Source organism: Bubalus kerabau, chromosome 13, assembly GCF_029407905.1.
Source record: "Bubalus kerabau isolate K-KA32 ecotype Philippines breed swamp buffalo chromosome 13, PCC_UOA_SB_1v2, whole genome shotgun sequence".
In the NCBI taxonomy this organism is placed as follows: domain Eukaryota; kingdom Metazoa; phylum Chordata; class Mammalia; order Artiodactyla; family Bovidae; genus Bubalus; species Bubalus kerabau.
In genome coordinates, this window is record NC_073636.1 from 12739686 (window position 1) to 12764161 (window position 24476).

General features: G+C 47.5%; 1 protein-coding gene across 5 annotated transcripts in view; it reads right to left on the minus strand.

The window, feature by feature from the left end:
- Positions 1-329: 329 nt before the first annotated feature.
- SFMBT2 (Scm like with four mbt domains 2) overlaps positions 330-24476 on the minus strand; it is a 181267-nt gene continuing 157120 nt past the window's right edge. For all 5 annotated transcript variants that reach the window (XM_055543500.1, XM_055543498.1, XM_055543497.1 and 2 more), the window contains 6 exons: positions 22492-22601; positions 11197-11372; positions 9916-10082; positions 9322-9585; positions 8364-8495; positions 330-5037 (listed from right to left, as the gene is read on the minus strand). In XM_055543500.1, coding sequence (XP_055399475.1) covers positions 4897-5037; positions 8364-8495; positions 9322-9585; positions 9916-10082; positions 11197-11372; positions 22492-22601 — 990 coding nt within the window. In that variant the 3' untranslated portion in view covers positions 330-4896. The remainder of the gene's footprint in view (positions 5038-8363; positions 8496-9321; positions 9586-9915; positions 10083-11196; positions 11373-22491; positions 22602-24476) is intronic.

Sequence of the window (24476 nt, forward strand, 5' to 3'; positions counted from 1 at the left end):
ATTTAAACCTAGCTGCTTACTTATCACTCTCATGGTCATAAAGCAGCGTTCCTACTAACGCACGAGGTGATCATAAAATAACCGAAACAGTGGAAAATGGGAAGGCTGGAGACGAGCGTGTGAGGATATAATGTTTTAATAAAAAGAATAAACACAAGTTCCTGAGTAAAAATATCCAGAACAAGCAGGTGACCTTGAAAAGTAGGATTTTGAGAGCCACGGTTACTAAAACCCTATAAACATCTGCTTCAGTGCATGGTGGGAAATAAAACATGAGATAATCTTAACTCAAACCTTAAAAATAATATTTAATAACTTTCCACATAAAGACACAAACAAAACCATAGAATTTATTCTTACTTTATTAACAATGTGGCTTACAATTTTTTCAAGTAAAAAGGGTTTTTTTTTTCATTTAGAATAAAAATTAAAATATAACTCTGATATAGATTTTCATTTATTTACATGAAAACATATATACAGAATATAATCTTACAGTAAATCAATGACATGCCCTTTTGTCCTGCAAATTTCAAAAGTAAAAACACCACCAACTTTTCTCTTCTATGCACCAAAACAGACACAAGATATGAATCAAGTTCCAATACAAACTATTCAAACCGGAATGCAGAGCAGTAAATCAGCTTTCGACGGTCACGACTAGGGGTAGTTTATGCTTCTAGATCTCATGCAGGCTCCCATTCTGAACAACAAATGAGATGATCTTTTTTTTTCTGTCATTTAAAACATTTTTTGTTTTCAATCTCCCACTGTAAAGTGATTTTCAGCAAATGCTGATTAGAACTTTTTCTTCAACACATCGGGTTCACATGAAGCACCCGATCTGTCTGGCGATGCAGCTATTGACCTACTGGTCCTCACTGGTACCCAATCCTAGCCATTTTTAAAATAAAACCAGTAAGACAGAAAGTCTGCCGCTCAAGGTACTGTGTTATTACCGACCCTCTAAATCAGAGACGCTTTTCTTAACCAAAACCCAAGGCAGCACCATGTCAGCACTTAGAATTTTTAGGTGAATTCAGTGGGTCAAAAATAGCACAGATGGATACTGTTGCCTTGGGTTCAGGAACCTCAAATCAACCCTAGTGATAAAAGCTATGAGAACTGCCCAACATAAATGCCCAATGTGAAAACTCAACCCAGCTGAAAGGAGTAAAGCAATTTCCAGAGAACTCCTAAACGGAAAAGAACAAGTAGGGGAAGAAAGAGAATCACGACACTGTAATAATTGCCAACGGAGCTTCCCTTGTTACTTAGTTATTTCATAAACCGTATGTATGTCTCCCTAACAACTGTTTTTTCCTTAAAAACCACACATACCTGAAAATTTACTATTTTTCCCTTCAAAAAACTGTACCTTTGGTCTCAGTTTTCTAAAGACAAAGAATAGAGCAGGACTTGGAGCCCAGATTCACCAAAAGACCAACAGTAGTCCTCAAGCCACAAAGACTCTATTTAACGCCAACTGTTTCTACAGTTTTATCTACAGAAACAAACACAAATGGGTGTTTGACAAAAGAAGTATGAAACTTCTAATGCTCCCCAAACGAAGGCAGAGATGCCCTTAGAGAGGGACATTTGGTTTGAGATAAAAAGCAAGTCTCAGAACTCGCCTGATAACAACACTCCAGATTCTCTGACACAAATTAAAGAAACTGAGACCAACCTTCAAAGGCTGATCAAAACCAACCTTCCAGAGACTGTTGTGTGGGCCAGAGGGGCCAGTGTGAAAGGTCTGAGTCATTCTAATTCATTGAGAAACAGATCAAACACAGGCAATCATGGTTCAAATATGATCAAATAAAGCAAAGCAACCTAACAGCTGTACAGCGCAAACTGTGAGTCAAACTTTGATCAAATGAACCTAATTTTATAAGTGACGGATTTCTCCATCCTATGCAACTTTGTGGTGAAGGAAACTGGGTTTTTGCGCTTTTTTTTTGGTAAGCAAAAAATGAGTTCTTCTGTAAATGGGGGTCATACCTTCCTTACTCTTTCTAGGTTTACATTTTTGTGGATAAGAGATTTTCCTAACACAGGACACAAACAGTCAAGAGGTCCGAGGTTGACGGAAGCGTCCTTAGCTTTAGGGTGGGACTGAGTGATGGCCTCTCAGCCTTCGAGATGAGGTGGTACACTGCTCGGACTGAAGCGTCTCATCTCAGGCGGTTCCTGATGGGACCAAGCGGTGCGGTGCACACAGGGGAGGACTCCGGTCCCAACGTGTCTTCTGGGAGACCGCGGGGAGATGGCAGCATCTGGGGATGAGGAGGGACGGGGGCATCGCTGTGGAGCGCTTCAACCGACAAGCGTTTATCCTATGGGCCGTGGTGCGCTGGCGGCTACAGATGTGAGATGAACTCTTCCCGCCACGAGGGACAAAAACACAGTAACGACACAGTCACAACAGGCAAACGTCCCTCGAAAACTGGCCGTTTCTCTGAGACGGAAGCTGGTGAGCGGTGAACCCTACAGAGACGTGAACGCCACCTGACACTCTGCAGCTCAGGTCCTGCTGACTTGAAGGGGCACAGAGCCAGCAGGGACTTCCCAGAGAATCGAGCCGGAGGGGGCATGGGCAGCACTCAGAACCAAGAAAAACATCTTCTTGACCCTGAAGAGTCTCCCGGCTCCTAGCAGGGCGGGCTGAGAGCGCCCCGATGGCCCCAAGCTGCAGCTGGACCTGCCCTGGCCCAGTACGGCCAGCACCTCACCAGGCACGCGGGTTGACAGCGCTGAACCCTCAAAGAGACTGAGGACGAGGGGGGCTCTGCACACCTGGTCCCTCGGGAAGAGGCCGCATCCCCAGTGCCAGCGGGGTGTCTTCCTCGGCTGCCAGGTGGGAGGCCTCCAGCTCCTCTGGGTGGGCTCCAGGGCTTACCCCTGCCATGGGCACCAGAGAGCACCTTACTCCAGAGCAACCCGCCCAGTGCCGTTCAGGGAGGGCACGAGGTGACACTCATTTGAAAGAGTGTCCCCTCCTTCATTTGCACCCCATGTGCAATGGGAAGAGCTCAGCTAGAAAAGGCCACAGTGATGATCACAAGCGTGTCCGAGGCAGGAAAACACCCAAGACCTTACAAGAAGGCCCTTCTCAAGCGGCTGACAGAGCTGGACAAAAGCCCCACAGCTGAGGAGACAAGTGGTGAAGAACAGAGAAGGGGTGGAAACTTGAGCTCGGAGAAGAGAAATCAAACGACAGGCCAGGCCTGACTCCCCATGGAAGTGCCCGTGTTCGTGGGCCGAGAAGATGGGGCTCCCGGCTGAGGAGCCCAGGCAAGTCCACCGCCAAATGTTTAAACCTGCCTTAGGCTCAGTCACAGGGGAGACGACAGCCTCAACCACTAAATGCGTGTTTCCCCTTTTCATCAGTAACGGTGACAGACTGCAACAAAAGTTTAGCCTCCGTGACTGAGCCTCTCAAGATCTGACAGGACGCTGGGCCTTCGTGATGTTGCAGAAATGCAAGCAGCTCATCAGCCCACCCAGGACGTTATTCCTGGAACTGTTGACACTCTCATCAAAAAGAAAAGGTCAAGGTAATAAAGGAAGAGAAGGCTGTGCACCCCCGCTTCTCCTGGGCAACGTGGAGGCTGAGCTTCCGCACACAAGTTTAAAAAGGCATTTGAGCAACAACCAGCACAGAAGACAATGGTCCATTTGGGACTGAAAAAAATATAACAGCTCCTTGCAGGGTGCACATGGACTAGTGCCTGGTTCCAGAGACCAGCTGGCTCCTGGAGTCATGGATCTTTCTATAAATGACGAGACCCACTTAATGAAAACTGCCAAGGGACATCCTAAGTAAACCAGAGGCAGGTGGGCTGCAGGCATTACACAGTCACTCTCTTTGTCTCATTCTGGCCAATCCAGACTCTCATCTGACAGCAGGAGCGGGCTGGGGACAAGGGGACCCATGTCCCCGCCATATCATGAGAGTTCACACCTGTCACTTTACCGGAAGGAGGTCCAGGGTGATTCAACGTCAGCCCAGATGACGGGGTCAGTCCCTGGCTGACCCAGGGGCACGCATGCCTCTGTGGGGGTGACCAAGCTGGGGCTCAGAGGGGACCTCCCCGGGAGACCGAGGGCAGTGACCCCTCTCAGGGGAGGAGCTGGTGTGTCAGCAGCTTGCCCCAGTCTCCCCCGGCCTTGCTCTCCGGAACGAAGCTCTGCCTTCAATGCACAAGGCAAGATGCCCCTCTCCCATCTGGTCGCAGTTATTCAGAACGTGGGGGACCTCGAAGGTTCCACACAGGATGGCAAGCATGCCTCCTCCCCGAAGGCTCCCTGGACGCCCGCTGCCCCACCGTGACATGCTCCTTCTTCCTTCACTGCCCAACAGGCGGAGTCCCTTTTCCGCTGTCATCCAGAACATCGCCCAGAGCCGTGTGTGAGAAATGAGCCGCCACCAGACCAAACGGCGGTGACAGCCACGCATATCGACCTGAAAGCAGCACCTATGGAGGCACTTGGGATACAATGACAGTGAAGTCACCGGAAGACCTCCTCCCGGGTCACGACGGAAAAGACATCACCTGCGCCTGGGTTTCTGAAGCATGGGCCTTGGCTTGGGAAGCTGCCTGGTTTGGGGCGGGAGAAAGACGGGGTGTGGTCTACAGAGATGCAGGTCCACACCCGTGGAGTGTGAGCAGTAACTCACACCCTACAGGGCCACTGCTGTGGGCTCGGGTGCTCTGCAAACACGGAAATGTCGAGCAGGCTGGTGGGCGGAGGAGGCCCTCGTGTGGACACCTGTTGGATGCACCATCACACACGTCTGGGTTTGAAAACGGAAGTTCCAGTCCGGGAAACCTCCTGAGACCCAAGATGCGGCATTCGCCGGCCCGGCGGGCAGCCTGGGAGCGGGCAGGGTCAGTTGGCATACTGGGCGTAGAAGGCCACCTTGACCCGCTCAATCTGGTGGCAGAGCTTGATGGCGGGACCCAGCTTCAGCTCCATGCACTCCTGCACCGTGGGGAGTGTCAGCAGCAGCAGCGCCTGCCCGTCGATGTCCTGCAGGGAGAGAGCGCGGGTTAGAGCCGAGACAGACGGGACAGGACTCAATGGGGTGCCTGGGCCACGGCAGGCTTCATTCCCAGCCCAGGGCAGGACAGGTGGCTCTCGTCCCCTCCGAACCTAGTGAGCACTGGCCAAGATGGTGATTTGGCTTGATGGCTGCCTAACCCCTTGTTGAGAAAACCTTTCTGCTAAGAGAACACTGGTGAGATTCACCATCCTGGACTGGAAGGGACGGAGGGCTGGACTGGGCTGTCCCAGGGTCCAGCCCTTGGGGCTGTGGTGGGCAAGCCCCCCCGACCCAGGTCCAGCCTTTCCTGGGCTGTGGTGTCCCCCCGCTGCTCTGCTGTGACTCTCGGAGCCTTGGAAAGGGGTCTCCACCAACAGGAGACCAGCCCTGACAGTTCCCACCAGGCAGGGAGAGACGACTTTAACCACACAACGCGATCCTCCGCAGGAGAACACACGCACTTGGACACGTGTGTGCACACACACCCTCACATCTGTAACCTGCGTCACCCAGAATGAGGCCTGAGGCCTGTCTTATTTAGCTTTCTGCATCCATACACAGGGCCCCACAACGGAGAGATTCACTCAATGATGGGTGAAGCGCAGTCGCTGTAGAAAGAAGAGCAAGGAGGCTCAGCCTGAGGCTTTAGGGCTACCCCCATCGGGCAGCTCTGCCTCTTGACCAGCTTGCTTCCTGTAAGGACTGCGTTTATTTATCTGGATGTTGTTTGGGTTACTGTCACTGCAACCCCTTCCAGGGCACCCAGCCTTCACATTCGGAGGAAACGGGTGAGGGTCCGAGAGCCTGCAGGCCCGAGGTAACGACAGAGGTTGTGGTGGGCAGGAGCAGACACCCTGGGCTCCTGCCAGCTGGAGAAGCAGGCGCCCCGGGGCTGCCAGGAGCCCCAGCACTGACGCAGGCAGGCACCTCAGCAGGGGTCAGGGAGTTTCACAGAGGCAGCGTTTGTTCTTAAACTGATGGCTTATTTAGCTGTTCTGTAAACCTCTAAAGCAAAAAAAAATACCATACATTCATAAATGAATTTTGGGGGAGGGGCTATAAGCCTCTCGGCTTCCCTGGTAGCTCAGCTGGTAAAAGAATCCTCCTGCAATGCAGGAGACCTGGGTTCGATCCCTGGGTCGGGAAGATCCCCTGGAGGAGGGCATGGCAGCTCACTCCAGTATTCTTGCCTGGAGAACCGCCATGGACAGAGGAGCCTCGTGGTCTACAGTCCATGAGGTGGCTAAGACTCGGACAAAATATATATAGAACTAGTTGTATGTCGGCCCCCAGAGAAGTTGCAGGAAACACAAAACGAGTGAGACGGGCTTTCTCCTGCAGCCTGGGAACAGACACACCTGTGCAAGGAGCCACCCAGGGCACAGATGACAAAGGTCCCCAGAGCCGGAGATGCTGGGGGGCCAGGGACTGCCTCGTGCTGAACTGTCTGTCAAAGCAGCGAGCCAAGCAGGGCGCGGGGTCCTTGCTGCCCCTGCTCTACCCTCAGCACCCAGAGCAGTGCCCGCTGGCACGTAACGGGCTCACTGAACACGCGCCAAGAGAACGAATGGGCAGAACTGGCCGTAGTGAACATGAAAGCCCCAAGATGGGGAAAGCAAATGAGAAAGAAAGAATCTGGAGGGTGAGCAGAAATGGAGAAGGAATTTGGGCACTTTGCTTACTGCATGGCTCTGATTCAGAAAAGGTGAGTGACTGGCAAAATTTTACGAGTTTTGTGTCTTTATAGATGTGTGGCAGTTTCCTATATAATGTACATGTTTGCAGCATGAAATTATAGCGTAGGTTTTTTAAGCAGCTGCTGTAACATTTCAGAATTAAAAAGCATATATTTTGGTAACAGGAAACTTGTAATTTTTGTAAAAGCTCCTGGTGATGATGACAGTCTTTGAATTTACCACTCAGAATCAAGGGAGGGAAGGCGTGTGGCTGTGATTCCATGTGCTGTGAATTCTCAGAGGCTAAAGCCCCAGCTCCTCCCTGTTCCGACACCTGAAGTGACCCCCTGGAGGCCTCATCAAATCAGAGCTGTGGCATTTGGGCTCAAAGGTGAAAGAACAAATTAATTGTAATTGAAGGTCTGACTGAACAAAACACCCGTAAGTGCCCACAGACTTCAGGCAGCCCCACGAACAACAGCCTTCCACTGTGACAGAGGAAATGGCCGAACGTTGAAGTTAAATAGAAGTAAGGCTGCAATCAACTGAATTCTACCTATTTTTCTCTCTATAAGAGAAATAAATAGGGACACAGGGCCGAGTCTCTCAGTGACGTTCGAAGATGCGCCTTGTTGATCCTAAGAGTGGCCAAGGGTCAGGAATGTTTTAGACGTCTTAACTTGGGAAGGCACGAAACTTTCTGACATTTTACTATAAACAGGGATTGAATTCTAATGAAGGATGACTCTGGATAAGCAGTATTTTAGCCTTTTCCTCAAATCAGCTTTCACTTCCTTGCTTATTACCAGATATTTAAGAAAACAATCAACACTGCTGAAGAACACTGAGGAAAGCAGTATTCAGTAAAACGCAGTGGCCTGAGGGCTTCTGCCTCTGGGAAGATCAAGTAGACTTTTCTCTATTTTTCCTGAAAGCCCTGGGGGTGACAAATAAGACAAACACAGGAAGACTCCGGAGGGCAGAGAGAGGAAGACCAGCCAGGGATGTGGGACCCCAGATGTAACACGGTGGCCAGAGCTTCAGGCTTCTGTTTGTCTGCTGCCCTCCTGTGACTTTATCATCGTTGCTGTTCAGTCACTCGGTCGTGTCCAACTCTCTGCGACCCCGTGGACTGCAGCACGGCAGGCTTCCCTGTCCTCCACCATCTCCTGGAGTTTGCTCAAACTCGTGTCCTATGACTTTACTACTCAACAAGCGGGCAGCCCAGAAGTGCCAATGGGCACCAATGAAGCGACCCAACCAAAGCCTCTGCTCTCTTTCCTGGAAGGTGGAGCTGGGAAGACAGAAGCCTCTCAGATGACAACTGCTTGACTGGGGGACAAAGCGTCCCCGACCCGCCAGCAAAGGCAAAGCCGGGAGCACTGACCACCAGCCTGACCAGGCCGTCTAAGACCACCCCCCCAGCGCCCCCTCTCCCCCACCCAAGGGTCTCCGAGAACGCCCAGGGGAAACCCGAGATGTCATCTCCATCAGATGTCAGAGTCCCCACATGGGTGCTGGTGGGACCACGTGTGGAGCCCTAGCTTCCTGCTCTCCTGCTCCCAGTGATGCCCTTCCCCCTGGAGTGGCTGACTCCAAACCAGCTGACACAGAAGACCCAGGACAGAAGCCTGTACCTGCTCCTGAAATATTTTGGCCAGGGGTGCGCAGTCCGTCAGCTTGATGAACCTCACCACATCCGTCACTGACCACTCCAGTGGGTTGCTCTCCAGAACCAACCTTTCCTCCTCCTCCTCCTGCTTCACATCCTGCAGACAGAAGGGAAGCGAGAGGTCTTTTCATTGCTTCCCAGATGGTGGGACACTCTCTGAACCCAGCGGGCTGCATCCAGACTTCCTGGACCGCAGGCGGCCTCCTCAGTGGGCACCCGGGCAGACACAGATACAGCCAGTGTCCAGGGAGGCGCTAAGCAACTCGTCTGGGCTGTGACTTTGCTCCTAAGACTTGTGCGTCTTTCAGTTCAGTCGCGTCCGACTCTTTGCGACCCCATGAATCGCAGCACGCCAGGCCTCCCTGTCCATCACCAACTCCCAGAGTTCACTTTAGAGGTATTAAAAAAAGAAAAGGCATGGCGATGGTGACAGTGACCCCCATGCCCAGGAGGTCTGGGGCCAGCTCGTCACTGGCTCCATCCCTGATGGAAAAGAAGCGGCAGAGCCGGTGATGGTCCGAGAGGCTGCTCTGCCCCCGAGGATGTGTGTGATGCTGGTGCCGGCGACCTGCCAGCTGACTGTAACACATGGGTTCAGGGGAGATCTGATGCCCCGATTACACATTTTGTAGCATCATAAGGTCTCCTAAGGGGGGAAAGCCCAGGGTTTAATGGAACCGTGAGGACTTGCTCTCTGTTCCCCTGACAAGAGTCCCTGTGGCTTTCAAGTCTTCCCCAGAACCCCATCCTGAGGCTCACTGCCCCCTTCATTGGATGCGGAGTCACCAGGATTTCTGGGCCTGATTCAGGAACTCAGTGGGAGCAGCTGCTAGAGATTTATCTTAAACTAGGGGCCCAAGTGCGCCCTGAGCTGTCCCCACTGGGGACATCAGACAAGCCAGTCCATGCGACCCACGCTTCACCTCTGCTGCCTCCTGGCTGGCAGCCGGGCTCCGGGGGGCTCCTTCAGCCTGGGGGGCGGCCGGTGCCCTCCGGGCCCTGCGCGTCCTCTCCACGGGGGCCCGGCGCTCGGCCTCCACGTTGCTCCGCAGGGTCACGGCCCTCCGGGGCCGAGTGGAGGGCACCTCAGCCGAGGACGTGTCTGTCTGGTCATCACGGATCTCAGAGCCGGTTTCCTCACTCCCAGAGTCATCGTCCATGGCGTCTGCATCCTCCTCTTCACTCTCCTAGGGGGATGGGAGGTGAGCTGAGTCGGCAGAGAAGGCAGGAGGGGGCCTGCAACTCCCCCCGGACCCTCTCCTGCCTGGCACCTGTGCTGCCCTCCTGGTGAGGTTTATCCAAGAAGGCCCAGGAGACAGACCCTGGGGTCCCACCCAGGGCCCCAGTATCACCTCTGTCTGCCAGAGACGCTGCAGTGTTAAGTCTGTTCTACAAGTAAGACAGGGTACTGGCTCACGATCCCCACCACTCAGCATCAAACCACGGCCTTGGCATCAGCAGTGAAGCTGTGGCCCTGCTTCCCCATCGACGGTCAGCAGCGTCCGAGCCAGACGTACCTCTCCAGAGCCTGCGGCCAAGTCCACAGCAGACGACCTCCGCTTCTTCTGCACAAACATGGATTTTCGTCGCTTCCTGCGTCTGGCCGGTTTAGGGTGTCCACTCTCAACGCGGCTTTCCCCAATCGGGGGCTTGCTGATCTTCCTTCTCTTCCCGTAGTAATAAGCTACAGGGAGAGAGATGGTTAAAATCGTTGTTAAAAGGTTACATCCGGGGCATATGTGGAGGAAGAGGCAGGGAGGGGAGATGGAAAATGAAAGGAGAGGGAGGGGGAAGTGAGAGAGAGAGAGAAACATTTGAGACAAAGCTTCACATCCCATTCGCATCTCGGGGAGCAATTCTGACAAAACGGCTCACAGGGGGGAATCCTGTCTCAATGCCCTTGTGGTAACAGGTATCAAAGGCAGAAGTGGACCCTCTCAGAACTGGTGGTGAACACACAGGCCAAATTAATGGGGCATCTTTTTCCTTTTCAAACAGTATTCCTTATCTGTTATTCTTTACTCATTCAGTGGATACTCTTCCTTACTTCTGAATTCAACAGCAGAGCTGTATGTCTGTGTTACCACCTTAGTGCGCTACTTAGAAAATTTCTCACCAAATTTTGATAATATTGATGTATTTTATAAGTTGAATGTTTAATCAACTAATTAAAACCAACTGCAATCCAGTTTCCAATTATGATCACCATCCAGAATGCTTCCTCAATTAACTGAAGCTTCAACTGTTCCGTATGGAGCTCTCATAAAAGAACCCAATGCACCAAAGGAAGCTTTATCTAACGGCTGGAGGCATCAGAAAGAAAACAACAAACGCACGCAGGTGACAGACGGGGGTCCACACATCTCCACGCTGCTGTACTGCAGAGGAAAGTCACCAGCCTCCAGACTGCAATTTCCTCGGATGCAAAATGACCAACCAAAACTGTCTATTTCCAGTACCTCCCAATAGGTCCATGAAGATGGTATTTATAAAAACTGTCGAGAAACCCCCTGGGGTAAGTGAACAAACACTTATACATTAGTGTCTGATACCCAAAGAGAACCATGGTGCAGCTCGTCCAGGACTGTGGTCCCCGAAGAACCAGAGACACCCCCTCCCATTCCTTACACCAGGAGAGAAACGCACGAGTATCTACCAAACAAACCTTAAAGAATTCTCCCCCAACTATTCCTATGAAAAGCTATTTGAAAGGTCTGGAAAAAAAAGAAACACAGCCCACCAACTACATCACCCTACAATGCAGACCTAGGTCGCTGTCCCTTTCGCTTGCCACTTACTGTATTTGGTTTTGGTGTGAATAGAGCAGTTCTCCGGGCAGTTTTCAGAAACCAGCACAGGACTGAACAAATTTGGACAGCACTCGAGCTTGGCGCACACCCGGCGGCAGAAGTCCGCTACTTGGTCGGAGGTGCGGACGATCTTGGCCACAGCCCGGTACGTTTTGCCTCTGTACCTGGAAACAGAGAAGGAAAGGTGATGAAGAGACCACGGGCTTGCTCAGACCTCTTCCACACAGTGGACTCCTAAGGAGCGCATTTGCTCTCTAACAACAGGGTGGGTTGTGTGTGGTTTCTCTTCCATCTGCTTTCATTGTTCCTTATGAGCTCACAGAACCATTTTTAAGAAATGCCCATTTTGAGTTTATTTTTGTGTATGGTGTTAGAAAGTGTTCTAGTTTCATTCTTTTACAGATCGAAACGTAAGACCAGAAACTATAAAGCTCCTAGAGGAGAACACAGGCAAAACACTTTCCGACATACATCACAGCAGGATCCTCTATGACCCACCTCCCAGAATATTGGAAATAAAAGCAAAAATAAACAAATGGAACCTAATTCAACTTAAAAGCTTCTGCACAACAAAGGAAACTATAAGCAAGGTGAAAAGACAGCCTTCAGAATGGGAGAAAATAATAGCAAATGAAGCAACTGACAAACAACTAATCTCAAAAATATACAAGCAACTCCTACAGCTCAATTCCAGAAAAATAAACGACCCAATCAAAAAATGGGCCAAAGAACTAAATAGACATTTCTCCAAAGAAGACATACAGATGGCTAACAAACACATGAAAAGATGCTCAACATCACTCATTATCAGAGAAATGCAAATCAAAACCACCATGAGGTACCATTTCACGCCAGTCATAATGGCCGCGATCCAAAAGTCTACAAGTAATAAATGCTGGAGAGGGTGTGGAGAAAAGGGAACCCTCTTACACTGTTGGTGGGAATGCAAACTAGTACAGCCACTATGGAGAACAGTGTGGAGATTCCTTAAAAAACTGGAAATAGAACTGCCTTATGATCCAGCAATCCCACTGCTGGGCATACACACTGAGGAAACCAGAAGGGAAAGAGACACGTGTACCCCAATGTTCATCGCAGCACTGTTTATAATAGCCAGGACATGGAAGCAACCTAGATGTCCATCAGCAGATGAATGGATAAGAAAGCTGTGGTACATATATACAATGGAGTATTACTCAAGTCATTAAAAAGAATACATTTGAATCAGTTCTAATGAGGTAGATGAAACTGGAGCCTATTATACAGAGTGAAGTAAGCCAGAAAGAAAAACACCAATACAGTATACTAACGCATATATATGGAATTTAGAAAGATGATAACAATAACCCTGTATATGAGACAGCAAAAGAGACACTGATGTATAAAACAGTCTTTTGGACTCTGGGAGAGGGAGAGGGTGGGATGATTCAGGAGAATGGCATTGAAACATGTATAATATCATATATGAAACGAGTCGCCAGTCCAGGTTCGATGCACGATACTGGATGCTCAGGGCTGGTGCACTGGGACGACCCAGAGGGATGGTATGGGGAGGGAGGAGGGAGGAGGGTTCAGGATGGGGAACACACGTACGCCTGTGGCGGATTCATCTCGATATATGGCAGAACCAATACAATATTGTAAAGTTTAAAAATAAAATAAAATTAAAAAATAAAAAATTTGGAAAAAAAAAAAAAAAAGAAATGCCTAGTGCCGTAGGCAACGTTCGTGGTGACCACACGCATGGTCACTGACACCCAGAGAGAACCCGGGGTCCCGAAAAAAAGGCTTCCACTCGGTGCATTCTCACTAGTGAGTGAAGTTAAAGTCACTCAGTCATGTCTGACTCTGCAGCCCACCAGGCTCCTCTGTCCATGGGATTCTCCAGGCCAAGAATCCTGCAGTGGGGAGCCAGTCCCTTCTCCAGATCTTCCTGACCCAGGGATCGAACCCAGGTCTCCTGCACTGCAGGCAGATTCTTTACAGTCTGAACCACGAGGGAAGCCCACTCTCACCAGGGTATACGTAACTGAACACTCCTCCAGAATGCTTCTGGAATCCAAACAGTGTCATTCATGGCTTAAGACTCTTGAGAAAAAAATTTCTCCTGCCCAAGAAAAACCGCATGAAATCACCAATGCAAAACTAGACCCCGATCTTCTGAAAAGCAGGTTGGCTGGCTTCCTGTCTTAAAAATAGGTCCTGCAGCCCTCATTCAAATGCTTAGGATTAACCATGCTGTAAATCACCCTGGCTGAAAAGGTAAGTTCTTGGAAAGAGCTTTGAGTCACCTTTCAATAGTTTTTAAAACTATCATTGGTACAAAATGATTATAAATTTCTCAGTTGGCAACAGATCCCAGGTCTTCATTTAATTCACATCTCAGTAAACTTCAGAGTCCACTGAAATGAGGAGCCATCAAAACAACTGGGCCTATTAAACTCTGCCCTTGATGGGGATGAATTTGATGCCCCCTAATTGTTAAGAGGAAATCCTGAAGAATAATTGATTTTCCAAGAAAGATGCACGGTGGTAAGTGGCTGAGAACACTTGTGTTAGTTTTAGGAAAAACTGCTCGAGAGAGAAAGAACCACCAGGGAAGGCCGGCCTTGTCAGTTTCCACATTAGCAGGGCCCAACTGCTCTTTTACACACTTGTGTACAGATCTTCCTTGACTTACGATGGGGACTGTGTGCAGCCCCTAGGTCGTGTCCGACTCTCTGTGATTCCATGGACTGTAGCCTGCCAGGCTCTTCTGTCCATGGGATTCCCCAGGCAAAATACTGGAGTGGGTTGCCATTTCCTTCTCCAGGGGATCTTCCCAATTCAGGGATCAAACCCGGGTCTCTTCAGTCTCCTGCACTGGCAGGTGGATTCTTTACCGGTAGTATTAGTAGCTGAGTCGTGTCTGACTCTTTACAACCTCATGGACTGTAGCCCACCAGGCTCCTCTGCCCATGGGACTTCTCCAGGCAAGAATACTGGAGTGGGGAGTCATTCCCTTCTCCAGGGGATCTTTCCAACCCAGGGATCAAACCAAGAACTCCTGCAGTGCAAGTAGATTCTTTGTACCACTCAGGCTACCTGGGAAGCCTCTGATAGGAGGTGATATCCCAATAAACCCATTTTATGCTGAAAATATCCTACCTTGAAAATGCAATGCAGTAATAATACATCTAATGTACCAAACCTCACAGCTTCACCTGCCCATCATAAATGTGCTCAGGAAACTTACATTAGCCTATGGTTGGGTAAGACCATCTGACATAAGGCCTATTTCATGATAAAGTGTTGAATATCTTGTGTAATTAACTGACAACAGAAGTGAAAAATAGAAGGGCTGTCTGTGTCCAGGACAGTTGGAAGAGTTTGGGTTGTTCACCCTCGTGGTCTCGTGGCTGACGGGGGGCCATGGCCTCCGCCCACCACCCCGGAGGGCAGGGCAGCACAGAAGCCGGGGGAAGATCAACAGTCTCATGTCCAAGTATGGTTTCAGCTGAACGCGTGTCACTTTCATAACATCGTAAAGCTGAAAAATCAAGTTGAACCGTCTTCAGTTGGGGGTAGGTGGGGAGGTGTCTCCAACAGTCAGCCTCACAACACGGCAGGGACCACGGGCAATTTGTACAAAAGAAAGTATAACATGAAATCGTCACTGCTGCAATTTGTGAATTAGATATCTCATGTTCAAAACCTAGATCTGGTTCACTAAGAAATGGGATAGATAAGCTGCTTTTGAGTTTATGTCAACTTGTTTTTTCCTTCCTGTCCTTCTGAAGGCTCAACAACTGTGTGCCAGTGACATTCTTCTTTAGGAAGGGCATGTGGCCGCAGCTCAAAAGCCTCTCACTTTATCCCACAGTGTGAGTCCAGAGGACAACACTTCGCCTTGGGAGTTTATTCAGTGCCCAGCAAGGCTGCTGCAAACCTGAAGATAAGGTTTCTGAAGCACATACGACAAGTTCTCTGAAGAAAAATGGGGAAATGTTGAATGAGACCGTCAGCCAGGCCGCAGCAGACACAATAACACTTCTGGAAGGAAGAAGGGAACGAGGAAAAGGTCACAGAGGGGAAGTGATGAGGTCCAAGGATAATGAAACAGATGGGGGAGGAGGGAGCCGCAGGAGGACACTGCGGGGAGAGCAGACCCTCGGGTCAGATGGTCCTCAGAGAGGAGTGCTGGCGACATTTCTGCTTTCTCAAGACTTCTTCCTCTTCCTCCCACAGCGCAGCTGCATTACCATGGTTCTAGAGAAATCCAGCGTGAGAAAGGAATCCACTGAGGGGGGTGGGTGCTGAGCTGACATGGGAGTCAGGCCGCTGACATGGGAGTCAGACGCACCCTGTGAAACAGGACAGGAAGGAAGAGGACCTCGGAGGGACCAGCTCCTTGACAGCCGCGTGGGGACCCATGCAGACCCCACAGTGCACAGAGGCTATCTGAGGAGGAAGACGGCTCACCATTCAACAGATGCAGAAAGAAGCTTTCTTGGAGATTCCGTTATCGAACTCAAAGCAGAAACTTCTGAGAAACAAGGATCATCATAAATCCCCTCTTTGGGGCATAAATCCCAGGGGTAAACCTACTATAAATCTCCTCCTGGAGAAGTTCCATGGCCTTGAAGAAGAAAGACCACTCCTGCCTGCATAAACTATCCTGAACTTTCTTATCTCCCAGGTTTTCCCTTAAAAACCCATTTGTATTTACCAAAGAAACCTATCTGTTCTTTCCCTAGGGGCCTTTTCTTCCCATTCCGTTCCCCCTACTAGGTCATGTCTGACTCAGGTGTAAGCTTCAAACGTCAGCAGAGAGCACCCTTGCGTGTGCACGCATCCTACCAGCATAGAAGTGGTTTTTCTATTTTGCTATCTTCTGTTAGTTTAGATTACAGGCTCCCAGGCACTGAACCTAAGAGAGCAAATGAAGAGGTTTCTACCCGCCCAACATCAATAGGGAAGTGTGTACCCTTCCAATAACTTCCCACCAACTAAAGATTTACATCCATGAGAGTGCAAAATAATGCTCAAAATTCTCCAAGCCAGGCTTCAACAGTACATGAACCAAGAACTTCCAGATGTTCAAGCTGGATTTAGAAAAGGCAGAGGAACCAGAGATCAAATTGCCAACATCCACTGGATCATCAAAAAAGCAAAAGAATTCCAGAAAAACATCTACTTCTGCTTTATTGACTACACCAAAGCCTTTGACTACGTGGATCACAACAAACTGTGGAAAATTCTTCAAGAAATGGGAATACCAGACCACCTGACCTGCCTCCTGAGAAATCTGTATGCAGGTGAAGTAACAACAGTTAGAACTGGGCACGGAACAACAGACTGGTTCCAAATTGGAAAAGGAGTACATTAAGACTGTATATTGTCACCCTGCTTATTTAACTTATATGCAGAGTACACCATCAGAGAAGGCAATGGCACCCCACTCCAGTACTCTTGCCTGGAAAATCCCATGGACGGAGGAACCTAGTGGGCTGCAGTCCATGGGGTCGCTAAGAGTCGGACACGACTGAGCGACTTCACTTTGACTTTTCACTCACGCACTGGAGAAGGAAATGGTAACCCACTCCAGTGTTCTTGCCTAGAAAATCCTAGGGATGGGGGAGCCTGGTGGGCTGCCGTCTATGGGGGTCACACAGAGTCAGACACGACTGAGGTGACTTAGCAGCAGCAGAGTACACCATGCAAAACGCCGGGCTGAATGAAGCATAAGCTGGAATCAAGATTGCCGGGAGAAATATCAATAACCTCAGATATGCAGATGACACCACTGTTACGGCAGAAAGCGAAGAAGAACCAAAGATCCTCTTAATGAAAGTGAAAGAGGAGAGTAAAAAAGCTGGCTTAAAACTCAACATTCAAAAAATAAATATCATGGCATCCAGTCCCATCATTTCATGGCAAATAGATGGGGAAACAGTAGAAACAGTGACAGACTTTATTTTCTTGTGCTCCAAAATCACTGCAAATGGTGATTGCAGCCATGAAATTAAAAGATGCTTGCTCCTTGGAAGAAGAGCTATGACTAACCTAGACAGCATATTAAAAAGCAGAGATATAACTTTGCTGACAAAGATCTGTCTAGTCAAAGCTATGGCTTTTCCAGTAGTCACGTATGGGTGTGAGACTTGGACTATAAAGAAAGCTGAGCACCGAAGAATTGATGCTTTTGAACTGTGGTGTTGGAGAAGACTCTTGAGAGTCCCTTGGACTGCAGGAGATCTAACCAGTCCATCCTAAAGGAAATCAGTCCTGATGCTGAAGCTGAAGCTCCAATACTTTAACCACCTGATGTGAAGAACTGACTCATTTGAAAAGACCCTGATTCTGGGAAAAACTCAAGGCGGGAGGAGAAGGGGACGACAGAGGATGAGATGGTCAGATGGCATCACCGACTCAATGGACATGAGTTTGAGTTAGCTCTGGGAGTTGGTGATGGACAGGGAGGCCTGGCGTGTTGCAGTCCGTTGGGTCTCAAAGAGTCAGACATGACTGAGCGACTGAACTCATCTGTGAGTGCATGTGGCGAGTCGGAGAAAGACACACAAAGAGGAACAAGAGTTTTGGGGAAAACAGTCTCTTCTCTTTCAGTTAAGAGTTGAGAAAATCAAAATGGGCCTTGAGCCACAAAGAAATACAGAATGAAAACACCAAAGCTAGTTCAAGCAGAATGACTTCAATGTGGTATAACTATCATTCATCTACAAAATGACCCATACTGGGACCTTTTTAAAAAAAAAAAAAAAATGTGTGATGCAAGATTTAACTTGTGACAGAAATATGACAACAGAGAATAAGGATCCAGTCTGTCAAGCTGAATTTACATTCTGAAATATTTAAGGAAGAAATTAAAAGGGAAAACAAGATGATGACTGAAGAAAATGAGGATGCCTGGCAAGCGATGAGAAAACCACTCTTCTCATTATAAGTAAATGGTAAGGGATGGCCCCAGTTTCTTTCAAAACAAAGCTTGTACTTGCTGGGTCATGTCTTCTTACTCTAGAACTCAGGTCTGGAAAGTGCAACGCTGGCTTTCAGTCTTAAGATACTCAACTCCTCAGAAATGTCTGTCTTCTGTCTTGATTCCTGTATTTCAAGTTATGGGAACTCTGTGTGATAAACGGGGTGTGTATTTATTTTACAAAAGACAATTCTGATTCAGAACACCCTCAACTGGTCTATGTGACCCAGAAATGTTGTGCCCAATCGTGATGAATTTATGACACACCAAAAATTCTGTCTTCTCTTTAGAAACTGGCTCACCTGCTTATCATAATGTTTACAGCATACATTCTCAGGAGAGCAGATTTCTCAAATCTGAGCAAAGCAAAAATGAACATGAACAGACAAAATCTTTTTCAGTGAAAAGTCTCTCAGAGAATCCTTTTTCAAATAATTCTCCTTGATAGCCAAGTATTACATCTTACCATTCAGAAAGTATGGGCGTGAATAAATGCCCCTAAAAAAGCAAAATCAATGAGAACACATGCAAAATTAGTCACTGCTTGTGAAAAAATGAACCAAAACATCACTGCCATAGAGCTGAACATGACTCACCTAAGGGTAAAGATTTGGCTTTTATCTGATTTTATCCCCTTGTTTCTGCCTAAGTGATTAAGAAATACAATTCACTCAAAAATTCCATCAGGATATTTCCTCTTTAAGTATTCTGCATAACTGTAACAGAAGACTGGGACAACCTATTAAAACTCCACCCAGCTTTTATAAAGATTGTCACAAAAGTCATTCACACAGAGCTAGCTGGCTTTTTTCCCCCTCAGGAAGATTCTATACACACTTCGGAAAACATATGTAAATGTTTCTAAATGCAGAGGATAGGAATTCTTTCAAATCCTCCTAAGGCATAGTCAAGCATAGCCTAAATTCTTTATCCTAATATTCAAAATACTGTAGGTTGATTTAGTAATGTCAATCCATCAGAAACAAGCAGCTTTCTCATCTAGAACTGAAGTGAGCTACACTAGTATCCCCTTTTTCCCTTTTCCACAGAGCTATTCCTGGTTTCGCCTTTCAATCCACGTTGTAGACTCATTATATGATAGACTCATACACTCTTCAATAATCTGTTCTGGTATAAAAGATATGCAGGCATGCTAAGTCGCTTCAGTTGTGTCGGACCTTTTGTGACCCGGTGGACTGCAGCCCACCAGTTGTTGGATAAATAGGCAAAAACTGCTGGGGGAAAATAACAGATGACAGTGTTTATTTTTCTTCTATTTATGGGTCAAATCTTGTCAATACTGTCCATGGGGTTCTCAGCAGTCATGTACAGATATGAGAGCTGGACCATAAAAAAGGCTGAGTGCCAAAGAATTGACGCTTTCGAACTGTGGTGCTGGAGAAGACTCTTGAGAGTCCCTTGGACTGCAAGGAGATCCAACCGGTCCATCCCAAAGGAAATAACCCTGAATATTCATTGGAAGGACTGATGCTGAAGCTCCAATACTTTGGCCACTTGATATTAACGACTCACTGGAAAAGACCATAATGCTAGGAAAGACTCACACTAGAAGGAGAAGACGGTGGAAGAGGTTAAAGACTGCATCACTGTTTCAACAAACATGAATCTGAGCAAACTCTGGGAGATAGTGAAGGGCAGGGGAGCCAGGCGTGCTGCAGTCCACGGGGTCACAAAGAGTCGGACATGACTTGGGACTGAACAACAACCCCCTTGTCAATGCCACCCCCACCTTCTTAACAGGTCTTTACAGAGAGGAAAAAACCAATCAGAACCCCCAGATGTTAAGTGCCAACATGTGCAAAAACCTACAGATGAAGAGCTCATATTATTTCTTCCTGAGAACGCTCTCTGTGATGTTATAATTTGAGGACCACAGCCAAGACAAGTAAATGCTTTAAAGCAGCTCTCCCCCTCGCTGAGTTAATTTATTCATGACAGAAAGCATTTCAGCCTTTCAGCAAAATGGGAAGAAGTCAACTTTCCTCCCCTTTGCACTGATGAAAACATCAATGTTATCAAGATCTAAAAAAGTTGTCGTTTCACATCAGAAGGAAAGGGGTGAATCAACACATAATATTATAAGGGGTGTTCCTGCTGACTATAAATCTGTCATCATTAGCAGCTGCTTTGAGATGCTACTCTGATTCAGACACTTGAAACCCACTTCAGACGCACATTTTCTCATTACAAGCTGCTATGTAAGATTCTGCTAAGGCACATGCTGTCCTGTTTGGTATCACCGGTGATACGCTGCCTTTACCAGGCAGCAAGGCTGGGTCACACTGTGTCTGTTTGATTGTGTCAGGCTGGTTTCATAAAAGCTCTGATCGACTTGGGAACATGACAATGAGTGCCAACAGTGCAAAATAAACTTGCCCTGTCATTTTGGGAATTTGGAGCGAGTTTCTGCCTTGCTTACGGAGGCGGGGAGATCTTAAAGGAATTTAAGATTGCTGTACTTTTACTATTTCAGTATCCTTATGTATATTTTAGACGTATTGAATTTTACAGAAAAATTTTAAAACTAGAAATAAGAAGGGTTTTCTGTGTAAATACTTGCCCGGGTTTCCTGCCACCACTACCAGTAGGAACTGACCTTGGAAGAAAACGTTTTACTGTGGCTGCTGCTAAGTTGCTTAGGTCGTGTCCAACTCTTGTGCGACCCCAGAGACGGCAGCCCACCAGGCTCCCCCATCCCTGGGATTCTCCAGGCAAGAACACTGGAGTGGGTTGCCATTTCCTTCTCCAATGCTAAGGACCACCAACTTACATATAGTAGAAAAATAAAGATGATCAGATTCGAAAAAAAAACATGTTTTGTTTTGGGGGGCTGTAGGTGAAGCTCACTTAAATATTCCTTGGAAAAGAAAGGAAGGATGAATATGGTGTCACCCTTTATCGACATGATGCTTCCAACAGCTGAACACTCTCCCTATTTACATGTATTATATGCTCCCTTTAACTTCTGTGATTTTGCAGAGTATCATTGAACCTTAGATGACTTTTATTGTATCTAAAATTATAGAGATGCTCAAAAAAGACACACGGAAAGGTTGAGTGGATAACTCACAATGAATGCAAAATAACTTCAAATTTCACCACACCTGCACTCAGTCCTCGTGTACATTAACTCCAGAAGAAAACACTGTTGGTCATAGAAATTATTCAGAATTCTTCAATTTTCACTACTTTCTCTAAAAGAGGACTTAGGTATGCTGTAGCCATTGAAAAGTAGTTAACTGTTTAAAACAGCATTATTTTCCAAATGTTACAGCAAAATGCAGTCTTAGGATACTGTGATATCCTAAGTGGACCGGTGAAAATGTATTCCATTGGAAAAGAATTAAATGAATATTACAAGCCCTCTGAAACCATCAAAGCAATTTGAATGCAAAATAACTTCAAATTTCACCACACCTGCACTCAGTCCTCGTGTACATTAACTCCAGAAGAAAACACTGTTGGTCATAGAAATTATTCAGAATTCTTCAATTTTCACTACTTTCTCTAAAAGAGGACTTAGGTATGCTGTAGCCATTGAAAAGTAGTTAACTGTTTAAAACAGCATTATTTTCCAAATGTTACAGCAAAATGCAGTCTTAGGATACTGTGATATCCTAAGTGGACCGGTGAAAATGTATTCCATTGGAAAAGAATTAAATGAATATTACAAGCCCTCTGAAACCATCAAAGCAATTATTAAACATCAAGCTATTTTTGAGAAATGGGTCTTTTTCCATCCATCTCCTCAGGAACTGAGTTCTGACACAGGAAGCCAGCAAGTGTGCTCAGTTTGAGTTCCAGAAACTTAAAGCAAAGCAAATTAGCACCTTTCCAATTAGCCTGTTTCCAAATAAAGTTAGTAACCAACTATATGTTCACCCACTGAGTTTTAACCAAAATCAAACAGAGGCACTGGTTCTTCCTGTTTTTTAAAATTCTCAACTCTAAGGATAAGGAACATCTGTACCTGCCATGGACTTTACAGTATCAGATATTAAGGTCTGTTGATGAAAAATGTATAATAATGTTAAGAGAACTCCTCTCTTTATATAAATGTTTCCCTTTGGATTGAATAATCCATCAGCACGTTTTTTATTCTGAACGTTTAACACAATAAACTCCGTGTAGCCAGCACATCTGTGTGGGGCACCCAGAACTGCAGAACAACAGTCCTTCTGTTGATTCCACTTCTCTGGGCCATGCCAAAAACAGGAAGGACCAGTTTCAAAGGGGCAGATAAAGAAAGCTGAGAACCCTCATCTTCCAGAATTGAAGACACTTACTTGGCCTTCAGCGTCTCCTCCTGAAAGTTCCAGTGTGGGTCTTCCACCAGCTGTAATTCCCGTAACACCCTCCCAGGCTTGTAAGCTGCGTTGATGAGCATGCTAAGAACCTGTTGTGAAAAACAAGAACTGGCCATGAACTTCAACTGCATCCATTTCTGCTAAAAAGAGAAAGCACCCCGCTGACACTTCTGGGGTGTCTGCCCTGAACCTCTATTCAGTGATATGCTGGATGGAGTCAGAGATGATATTCTGCAGACTGGCACCAACGATGTCTCCATCAATGGGATAGGAAGGCAATGAAATCCAAGGCCTCTGCCTGGGAGAGTATGAGTCGCTGGGGGGCAAGAGGGGTGGGGTGGTCAGCTCTTGCTAACCTTCCAGATTGCAGAAAAACTGGACTGTTTTCTCCAAAGGCCCATTGATCACCCTTCAACTAGATTCCCCTTCAGTACGACCGGTTACTAAGAATTCCATCTTATTCTTAAAAATATATTTCGAAAGGAATCACTAAGACAGAGATGACAGATTTGTGCCCACACTTTTGGAGTCTGATGGGCTGCCGTCTATGGGGTTGCATTGAGTTGGACACGACTGAAGTGACTCAGCAGCAGCAGCAGCAAATATCTGTATGTAGGGTTAACAAATTATTTGAAACTCACCTAATGCTGACCCAACTTATGCATATTTAACATTAGGACAATTCTCAGAGATGGGAGTGTTTTGAAAGGAAGTCTGAGTATCTAATGTCATCTGACAGCTTCCTCAAACTACCCCTTCGCTCCCAAGTCCCAAGTGCAAGAAAATAAGCATATGGCCAGAACCCCTGCAATACGCCCAAGGACCAGCTGCTGCTGCTGCTAAGTCGCTTCAGTCGTGTCCGACTCTGTACGACCCCAGAGACAGCAGCCCACCAGGCTCCGCCGTCCCTGGGATTCTTCAGGCAAGAACACTGGAGTGGGTTGCCATTTCCTTCTCCAGGCACGCTCGTGAGCCATCGCTATTAGGATACAGAGAACAAAAAAAAAGTGAGGGTGTAACGCAGCACATAAAGGAGCCCTGAGATCTCGGGGGCTTTGTTCCATGAAATGCCCACTCACTGAAGACCTGCGATGTGCCAGGCCCCAGAGCGCAGACACAGGACACGGAGCCACTGTTCCCGAAATCCCTCCCCAACCAGACGAGGAATGAGCCAGGCTCTGCATTCATGTGCTGTGTTTCGAGCAAAAACCCACTACAGGAGTGAGAAAAATCTCTCACTGAGTTGGGAGGACACTGGCCGTACTGCTGAAGCACCTACAATTCTGTGGAGGAGGTCAGCACACTATCCACGAGAAGGGAACAGAAGGCGGGTGCGTGCGTGCGTGCTCAGTCACTTCAGTCATGTCTGACTCTTTTTGACCCTATGGACTGTAGCCCACCCGACCAGGCTCCTCCATCCATGGGATTCTCCAGGCAGGAATACTGGAGTGGGTCGCCATGCCTTTCTCCAAGGGATCTTCCCAACCCAGGAATTGAACCTGAGTCTCCTGCAATGAAGGCGGATTCTTTACCACTGAGTCACTGTGGAAGCCCCTGGGGGAAAGGTATGTTGCAGAAATTTTCAAGTTTCAGTTTTCATGTGCCTGGCGTGTTCCAGGATGTAACTGGCATGGTCTGCACCCTGCTTTAATTCTGAAAAACAAAGCTTTCTCATCACTGAGGATTTGATCTTAAAATATCCTTTACTCTCAGCAGTTAGCCTGGCGAGTGTCTTTTTCTCATCTGGGCAGCATTTTGCTGTGTTCCAAGGTGCCTGTAAAGCCTCACCAAGGGAACACAGCTCCGCCAAGCACTTAACAGCCAGAACACAGCAATACAAGCAGTTCTGGTATGTTTATGTTTTCTCTATTAGAATAATCATCTCGTTTTATTATTTATTGTCAGTACAATTTACAGAAACTGAGTTTAAAAATAAATCCAATTGGCACTGGCTGAAATCACAC